Here is a 9,869-nt window from a genome sequence, read left to right as displayed (position 1 = left end):
GCACAGGAAGTAAGTCATAATTACTGTATTTATTCTTCTATGAAGATTTCCAATACAGTTGTTATTCCAAATGCTTCCTTCCTTGGTTGTATTTTAAGTAGAGCTTAACATCATGTGGTTTGATGAGTCGTAGTTCATTTGGGACACACATTATATTTACATTTCTGATCAGAACGAGTGAAGGTCTAGATAACTTGGTAAAATATTTTGAGGGAATCTGGTCAGATTCACAACAGTGGTTTCACTGATGTTGGACTGAATAGTTTCATTCACGGCTGACAGCTTATTTTCAGTGTTGGGGTATTTGTGCCGACATGCTAACTACAAAGACGTCTTTCCACGTGTCATCATACTTGTGGAAATGTAACGATATTGGAGTGGGCACTTCTTGAATTACACAACAATGGATGAGCATTGTCCTTTTCATTCATTTAACATTGTGCTGTTCAAAAAGCAATCGAGTTGTGCAGTTTACACGTTTATTCAGCCGGACAGCAATGCCATAAGGTAAATCAACGAACAAAATTACACATCAAAGTGAAACAGAGTTCAACAGCGAAAGCTTTGCTTTAATTCCCATTTTAAAGATACCAACAAATACAGTGTGAACGTCCTGACTGCATTTCCCACAAACCCAAACTTTCACAAAGTTTACTTTATTTTGTCAACTGATGAAGATGTCGCTGTAGACTTCATGTCATTTAAGTATGAAACGTGAACAGGTTAATGCAGTCATTCCGAGTAGCAGACATGAAGTGAATATAAAGATGTCAACCACCGCTCTAAAAACAGTACTGAGGGAAAGTATAACCTCTGACAATGAACGGCTGGGAGGCACTGATGGTTTCAAATGATCCCTTGTTGACTGAGTCCTGTGCTCGACACCTCATACGTGGTTCGTCCACCCACCGTCGCTCTGTTGCTCGCGTAAGAGCCACTTGAACTGAGTGAGGTCTCATAGGAAGATGATCCAGCTCCCCAACCCAAGCCTTGCTGCAAACCACCTGTCAAAGGGGCAGAGAGAGAGAGAGAGAGAAAAAAAAAATTTTCTTGTAATCTTGGTGCTACAATTGAAAGTATAATTGCAAAATGATAAAGTAACTCAATTTGTGTTGTATCTTTCGCAAAGTACGACAGCCCAAGATGTTTTGCAGCCGCTTTCTCCAAGAAACAATTTGACACCCTAAAATCCATCAGGACGATGAGAAAAAGCATGCGGAAAATCTAGCCCTTGAAGGAGGCGACTGGGAAGGAGAATGAAGGAAATGCTGACAGAAGGAATTCCGAGAATTGGAGCCTCATGAACTGAAAGCTGGTTGGGTGATGTCAATCAGGGATGTGAAGTAGGCTGGCAAGGGCTGGTGATTACCGATCATTTTACAAGGCCAAATGATACAAGCATCTGATGTTGAAGGTGGGAAATGATGATGGCTGATTGGAATGAAGCTGAGCAGAACCTGACCAGAAAGAATCATCACACTTCACTTGGACCTCAAATTCTCTTACCTTGGCTCTGGACTTGCTGGATGTTGAGGGTTTTAACCCCACTTGCCATCCTGTTGAGAAATGAAACACACTCAGATCGGAGCAGGAAATTGCAGGAAATCACAGTCACCCTTTCACTCCGTTTTCCCAAGTTCCTCCCTCACCCAGAGACTCTGACATCTGCTGGGATGCACTTCTGAAAGGGCACTGTCAGCTTCCTTCGCCTCAGGCAAAGTGCCCAGTCTTTAGGTGCTGCTGTCACAGGCAGCAGGGGCCAGCAGGCCATGGGAGCGTGAGGAACGGGACAGCTGACCTTTACCCGGGACATGTCGATAATGAAGAGATTGTCACTCCCAGTGCCTGCAGTCCATTCCATTCTCAGAGACCAGAGCTACCAGTCAACTGCAAGGACGGACTGCAATTTGCCAGCACGGGACTCAATGTGATGGCTGCGATTAGCGACTGGCCCTGATCTTACCTTGCCTCCTCTCCCTCCAGCATTTTCTTGTAGGTCCCAATTTCAATGTCCAGTGCAAGCTTGATGCCCACCAGCTGTTCGTACTCCCTGGCTTGTTTGGAAAGCTCTTGCCCGGCTCTCAAGATGGCCTCTTCCAGTTCGCTAATCCTCATCCGAGAGTCTTTCAGAGAATTCTCGCCGCGTTCCTCTGCTTCTCGGATTGCATCTTCCAGTTTCAGACGCTGAGGAACATAAATATTCATTCGGCCAGTTTCTTCAGTATTTACTGGGGTCAGCTCAGTGTTCAGAACGACACCGAGGCAAAACGCTCCCGCCCCGCGCAATGATTTGGGGAGGGCGGCGTGACTGGCCAGCCACTGATTCCAATCGGAAAGGACAGCAGTCAGACCCCCCACGCGTTCAGAAAAGAACCCAGCTGAGCTGATCCTATCCCCTTATTGCCTTCCCGATAATAATGTCGGACAGAGAGGTAAGACAGAGAGAGTAAAAGAGACGTACAGATATTTACAACCGTTTCCCACCCCCTGTTCGCTTTCACACCTTTGCCTACCTCCTTTTTCAGGGCATCGATGGATGCTTTCAGTTTCCGGATTTGATCTGTCGACTGTTTAATCTCTGACTTCAGCATATTGAGATCATCGCCACATTGTCCAGACGCCATGGCCAGTTCCTGCATCTGCAAACAGACATTGGGAACACGTTAGTCCCACAGTTCACTTTGCAGCCCGCTGGATAAGAACGCGACAGCGACACGTAATCTTCACCTTGGTTTGTTTCCAAGTTTCCGCTTCCTCACGGCTCTGCTGGGCGCAGGCTTCGTACTGCCTCCTGGCATTGGCGAGGAGCTCCTCGACATCGAATTTCGGACCGCCCTCCAATTGCACATTGACACATGTGTTCTGTATCTGGGCTTGCAGCTCCCGGATTTCCTACATGTGGGCGGGGGCGGGGAGGCGGATGAAGATTGCAAGGTGATTGAAAACCATTCGGGCTACATTGCATGAGACTCGAATGGAAAGCAGATCAGAAAACGATAACAGCCCGACCATTGCCACGTGTTTACCTCTTCATAGATAGACCGCAGGAAATCGATTTCATCTGTCAGACCTTCCAGTTTAGCTTCCAGCTCCACTTTGCTCATGTACGAGTCATCAACATCCTAAAGAGCAGAGGGAGGGAATGCATTGATGAAAGTGAGCAAAAGTCGCCGCAAACGGAGATCTGTACCGCGCATCGTTATAAAAGTCACCTTCTTGACCAGGACAAACTCATTTTCCATTTCCGTCCGCTTGTTGATTTCATCTTCGTACCTGGAACGAAAGAGATTGTTTTACCGATGCTCAGTCTTTCAGCCTGATCCCTATCACCGTCCCTGTTTTGTCTCTGTCTCCGCTCGTCGTTACCTTTCCGTCCCGACACAAGACACACACTGTCAGACGATGTTGTCGGAAGCATCAGCCGTGCTCCCACTTCAATCAAACGAGCGCGTAGACGAGAAGCGGCACAGCCCTGTGCAGTTCGGTTCGGTCTACATGGCAATGCTGCGGACAATTCCGTCAGCTGTCATTCTACCGGTTTGGCAAAGCGAACTCATTCTGTCCCTGGTATTTCTGTTTGGTTCGGACACGAACCCGCCTCCGAAGCAACCCGTGACTCAACTCAGCTGCAGCTCACTTACTTGCCCTTATAGTCCTCGACCAGAGCTTGCATTTGGACCAGGTCTGCCTCGAACCTCAGCTTCTCCTGGCCAAGTGCCTCCAGTTGTTTCTTCAGATTGTCAATGTAGACCTGGAACATGCTCTCGATGTTGGATTTGTATTCGCCTTGATCCTGCAGAAGTTTCAGTTTGATATTCAGCTCAGTATTGATCCTTTCCAAATACCGAACCTGGCGGGGTGAGATGGAGAGACAGATAGTTAGACGTTGCGACGGACACCACAAGGCACGAGAGAAAACGACACGGAGGACGCATTTGACAAACCCACCCGCCTGGGCAGCACTGAACATTACCTTGCCAACGAAGTCCGCGAACTGGTTATTGAGTCCCTGAAGCTGCTTGCTCTCCTCCACTCGGATAGCCCGCTGGGTGGTATCGATTTGAGGCAAAGGGGTGCTCAGGTCCAGGGCAGCGGTTCTCTGGATCAGACCTTGAGACATACCTCCCCCATATCCCCGGTAGCCCATTGAGCCTAAACCAGCCGCACCGACACTTATTCGGCTGAAGCTCGATCCACCGCCGCCACCATATCTGCTGGAGCCCAACACCGAGCCTCGGGAGATTCGGGCGCTTGAAACGGACTGTGTCGGTCTCAGGATGACACTTTGGGAGCTCCTGGGTCCCCGAACACCCCCTCCGCTTCCCGAAAGGATCAGTCCAGTGGAAAACCCGGCTGCTCCGCCAATTGGGCCTCCCCCTCGGCTCCTGCTGCTGCGGGAGGTGCTGCTGGTGGTGCTGCTGATGATTTTCGATGTCATTTCGAGGTTTTTCACGACGTAGACACAGACTCGCAGAGACAGAGAGAGAGAGTGAGAGAGAGAGAGCACAGTCAGAACGTGAACGGCTCGGTGGAGCTGAGGACGGACTCGGCTGCTTTTATGTCCGTGTGAGTCTGGGTTGGCCAAGGGGCTGTCTGTTGACAAGGAACCGCCCAGAATGGAGCAAGCCGGAGAGGGGAGGAACCAGCCGCCGCCCTGTGCCCCTGGGCCGGGGAGGAGAGGTGGGACCTGCACCTTTGCCGAGCGCCAACACCTGATTCTTTGCTTAGCTCGCCACTTGCAATCAGTCCAAGGTTCTCCAACACCGCCCACTCCTCCTAACCACCACCCCATTTTACATCGTCAGCTGTTTCAGGCCTTTTCTCAACTGGGCAGTCCCTGCTTCAACCGCATCTTCTCCTGAATGGTCACCCCTTTGCCAACCCATTACCCACATCCAGCTTTCCCCATTCACTTCATAGCCGGGATTTCGCAAATCCCGGTCGACCCGCGCACCCCTCCATGTTCGGACACTCCTTCTGGTCCCGAACCCACTTTTCTTTCTCCCTGTTTGGGCTCCCTCCAACCCTCAGACAGTCTGGGCATTCCTCCACCTCTGCCCTCTTTGCACATTCGCCACTGTCTCCGCCCAAATAGTGCGTGCCTTTCTTCGAATACATTTTGAACATAAAAATCTGCCTCTTGGATCGTGTTTCTGATGTTGAACGTATGATTTGAAGTTGTTAAGTGCCTTGCTGACAGCGTTCGAGCGCTGAGTTGGTTTGGTGCTTGTTGGGGGGTGCGGGTGACAGGATGCAGCGAGCAAGAAGTGTGTGAGAGGCGCTTGGAACGATCCCCTTTGCACAGTCGCGCAGTTCCCGAGGACTGTGTTCCAGAGGCTCCACCAACTGGTGAAACGGGTGAATTCACAGGATCTCCAGCGCCTTCTCTTCCACAAGCAGCATCAAATGGAAAGTTCAGCGCTTTGGCGATGTGGTGGGAATGTCCCTACCTCTGAGTAAGGAGGCCTGAGTTGCAGTCCTACTTGCTGCACAGTCGTGTCACAGCGTCTGAATATACACAACGAACTTTACAGTGCAGTTTGTGTACAGTTCTGGTCACAGCATTGTAAGAAGGAGGTGGAAGCTCTGGAAAGGGTGCAGAGGAGATTTACTAGGATGTTACCTGGTATGGAGGGAAGGTCTTACGAGGTAAGGCTGAGGGACTTGAGGCTGTTTTCATCAGAGAGAAGACGGTTGAGAGGTGACTTAATTGAAAGATATAAAATAATCAGAGAGTTAGATAGGGTGGATAGGGAGAGCCTTTTTCCTAGGATGGTGACGGCGAGCACGAGGGGGCATAGCTTTAAATTGAGGGGTGAAAGATATGGGACAGATGTCAGAGGTAGTTTCTTTACTCAGAGAGTAGTAAGGGAAAGGAACGCTTTGCCTGCAACGGCAGTAGATTCGCCAACTTTAGGTACATTTAAGTCGTCATTGGACAAGCATATGGACGTACATGGAATAGTGTCGGTTAGATTGGCTGAAGATCGGTATGACAGGTCTGCACAACATCGAGGGCCGAAGGGCCTGTACTGTGCTGTAATGTTCTATGTTTTATGTTCTATGTTCAGTTTGCAGCTTTTCTGGTCGCGTCTGAATCTTGGACATGGCCAGGCCAGCAGGAAAGTCTCAGGCTCCCACCCACGAATGATCTTAGTCGCAGTTTCTGGAAATCAATGAGATTGGAAGGCAGCTGGTCACTGAGTGCAACTTGCAACACGATCTGGACCTTGGAGTTTGGTGAATGACGGAGGTTGGAGAGAGCGACGAGCTGCTTTTCTGACTTGGGCAGTCTCATGAAAATTAGCAATGGAAGATTGCGTGAGAGCGGGCAGAGAGCCCATGGGAATTGAGCGCTGTGCACCATTACACCCACCCACATTGTACAACCACCAAACCCCCAAACACACGGTTAAATAAATGGTGACATTCCAGTCAAATGGGGACGTTGAGTATTTTGTTCACCACTGTTTAAATTGAACAGATGTTTCAGGGATTGTAAGGCTTCGTGAATATTAGAAAACTTCCCTACAGTGTTATAATGAGCTTACTGGGAGCAGCAGTGTTGATTATTTACAATAAAAGTAAATAAATTTTTAAAACTACTTACCGGTAGCGGGCAGCGGTGTTTTTCCTCTTTCAGAGAAGGAGCGGGAACAGCGGAGGAAGTGACGAGGACCAGAGGGGCAGCCGGGAAGGAAAGCAGTGACCATCTATATCAGCGAGGCGGCTAAACCCGAGACTCTACAACTGTAGAGTCTCCCACCCGCCCTCCTCCTCTAACCTAGTTAATAAGGTAAGGTTCATTCTAAACTTTCTCTATTGAATATAAGTTTGTTATTAATTTGTTATTATTATTTGACGTAAGCTTTCTTCTTTAGTATTGAGTGGGTGTTCAGATAAGTGGGGTATGGATGCTAGGGCAGTTGCTTGCTCCTCCTGCAGAATGTGGCAGTTGGGAGACGTGGCACACGTCTCCGCTGGCTACATCTGCGGGAAGTGCACCCAACTCCAGCTCCTTGAGAACCGTGTTAGGGAAGTGGAGCTGGAGCTGGATGAACTACGGATCATCGGGAGGCAGAGGGGGTAATTGAGAGGAGTTATCGGGAGTTGATCACTCCTAAGGCTCAGGACGAGGATAGATGGGTTACAGTTAGGGGGAGGAAAGGGGACAGACACACAGCGCAGAGATCCCCTGTGGACATTCCCCTCAGCAATAAGTATACCGTTTTGGATACTGCTGGGGGGGATGACCTACCAGAGGAAAGCCATAGTCGTCAGTTCTCTGGCACTGAGCCTGACACTGTGTGGCAAAGAAGGGAAGGGGGCAGAATAGAAAAGTACTCGTGGTAGGGGACTCGATAGTTAGGGGAATCGACAGGAGATTTTGTGGGCAAGATCGGGATTCCCGGAAGGTATGTTGCCTCCCCGGTGCCAGGGTCCGGGACGTCTCCGATCGGGTGTATAAGGTTCTAAAAGGGGAGGGCGAACAGCCAGAAATCGTGTTACATATTGGCACAAATGATATGGCCAGAAATAGGATTGAAGATATAAAAAGTGATTTCAGGGAGTTAGGATGGAAGCTGCAGAGCAGGACGAACAGAGTAGTGTTCTCTAGGTTACTACCAGTGCCACGAGATAGCGAGGCAAGGAACAGGGAGCGGGCGCAGCTGAACACGTGGCTACGCAGCTGGTGTAGGAGGGAGGGCTTCAGATATGTAGATAATTGGGATGCCTTCTGGGGAAGGTGGGACCTGTACAAGAAGGACGGGTTGCATCTGAACTGGAAGGGGACCAATGTCCTGGGTGGAAGGTTCGCTCGAGTAGTTCGAGAGGGTTTAAACTAGTATGGCAGAGGGGTGGGAACCTGAGCTGTATACCAGAGGTGAGCGTTGATGCAGGTGAGGCAGTAGCAAGAGGTAGACCAGCTAGTGGGAAGGATTTTCCTGGGAAGGAACCAAGGGATCGGTTAAAGTGTGTTTGCTTTAATGCAAGGAGTATCAGGAATAAAAGTGATGAACTTAGAGCATGGATCAGTACCTGGTGCTATGATGTTGTGGCCATAACAGAGACATGGGTTTCTCATGGGCAGGAATGGTTGCTGGATCTTCCAGGGTTTAGAACATTTAAAAAGAATAGGGAGGGGGGAAAAAGAGGAGGGGGTGTAGCACTACTAATCAGAGAGGGTATCACAGCTACAGAAGCTTCCTTTGTCGAGGAAGATCTGCCTACTGAGTCAGTATGGGTGGAAATTAGGAACAGCAAAGGAGTAGTCACCTCGTTAGGGGTTTACTACAGGCCCCCCAATAGCAGCAGGGAGATTGAAGAAAGCAGAGGTCGACAGATTTTGGAAAAGTGTGGATTTAGTAGGGTTGTTGTAATGGGTGACTTCAACTTTCCTGATATTGATTGGAACCTCCTTCGAGCAGAAGATTTGAATGGAGCTGTTATTGTAAGGTGTGTTCAGGAGGGTTTCCTAACGCAGTACGTTGACAGGCCGACGAGGGGAGAGGCCATTCTAGAATTGGTGCTCGGAAACGAGCCGGGGCAGGTATCAGATCTTGTGGTGGGAGAGCATTTTGGTGATAGTGACCATAACTGCCTCACATTCTACATAGCTATGGAGAAGGAGAGGATTAGGCAAAATGGGAGGATATTTAATTGGGGAAGAGGAAACTATGATGCGTTTAGACATGAGTTAGGAAGCATGGACTGGGAGCAATTGTTCCATGGTAAGGGAACTATAGACATGTGGAGACGGTTTAAGGAACAGTTGTTGGGAGTGATGAGTAAATATGTCCCTCTGAGACAGGCAAGAAGGGGTAAGATTAAGGAACCTTGGATGACGAGAGCGGTGGAGCTTCTTGTGAAAAGGAAGAAGGTAGCTTACATAAGGTGGAGGAAGCTAGGGTCAAGCTCAGCGAGAGAGGATTACATGCAGGCAAGGAAGGAGCTCAAAAATGGTCTGTGGAGAGCCAGGAGGGGGCACGAGAAAGGCTTGGCAGAAGGAATCCGGGAAAACACAAAGGCATTTTACACTTACGTGAGGAATAAGAGAATGATCAAAGAAAGAGTAGGGCCGATCAGGGATAGCATAGGGAACTTGTGTGTGGAGCCTGAGGAGGTAGGGGAAGCCCTAAATGAGTTTTTTGCTTCTGTCTTTACGAAAGAAACGAACTTTGTAGTGAATGTAACCTTTGAAGAGCAGGTGTGCATGCTGGAAGGGATAGAGATAGAGGAAGCTGATGTGCTGAAAATTTTGTCAAACATTAAGATTGACAAGTCGCCAGGCCCGGATCAGATTTGTCCTCGGCTGCTTTGGGAAGCGAGAAATGCAATTGCTTCGCCACTTGCGAAGATCTTTGCATCCTCGCTGTCCACTGGAGTCGTACCTGAGGACTGGAGAGAGGCAAATGTAATTCCTCTCTTCAAGAAAGGAAATAGGGAAATCCCCGGCAATTATAGACCAGTAAGTCTCACGTCTGTCGTCTGCAAGGTGTTAGAAAGGATTCTGAGGGATAAGATTTATGACCATCTGGAAGAGCATGGCTTGATCAAATACAGTCAACACGGCTTTGTGAGGGGTAGGTCATGCCTTACAAACCTTATCGAGTTTTTTGAGGATGTGACTAGAAAAGTTGATGAGGGTCGAGCTGTGGATGTGGTGTATATGGGCTTCAGCAAGGCATTTGATAAGGTTCCCCATGGTAGGCTCATTCAGAAGGTCAGGAGGAATGGGATACAGGGGAACTTAGCTGCTTGGATACAGAATTGGCTGGCCAACAGAAGACAGCGCGTGGTAGTAGAAGGAAAATATTCTGCCTGGAAGTCAGTGGTGAGTGGAGTTCCACAGGGCTCTGTCCTTGGGC

The 9,869-nt window shown here is 49.0% G+C and overlaps 1 protein-coding gene across 1 annotated transcript; it reads right to left on the bottom strand.

Moving 5' to 3' along the window:
* Positions 1–543: 543 nt before the first annotated feature.
* On the bottom strand, positions 544–4,538 carry LOC132207523 (keratin, type II cytoskeletal 8-like). Its single transcript, XM_059643406.1, has 9 exons — positions 3,974–4,538; positions 3,642–3,850; positions 3,213–3,273; positions 3,027–3,122; positions 2,728–2,892; positions 2,514–2,639; positions 1,964–2,184; positions 1,507–1,556; positions 544–1,004 (listed from the first exon to the last, which is right to left on the bottom strand). The coding sequence occupies exons 1-9, from the start codon at positions 4,436–4,438 to the stop codon at positions 847–849; spliced, it is 1,551 nt and encodes a 516-aa protein (XP_059499389.1). The 5' UTR covers positions 4,439–4,538; the 3' UTR covers positions 544–846.
* Positions 4,539–9,869: the final 5,331 nt, after the last annotated feature.

Source organism: Stegostoma tigrinum, chromosome X, assembly GCF_030684315.1.
Source record: "Stegostoma tigrinum isolate sSteTig4 chromosome X, sSteTig4.hap1, whole genome shotgun sequence".
Lineage (NCBI taxonomy): Eukaryota > Metazoa > Chordata > Chondrichthyes > Orectolobiformes > Stegostomatidae > Stegostoma > Stegostoma tigrinum.
This window is presented reverse-complemented; position numbering and strand designations above follow the sequence as displayed.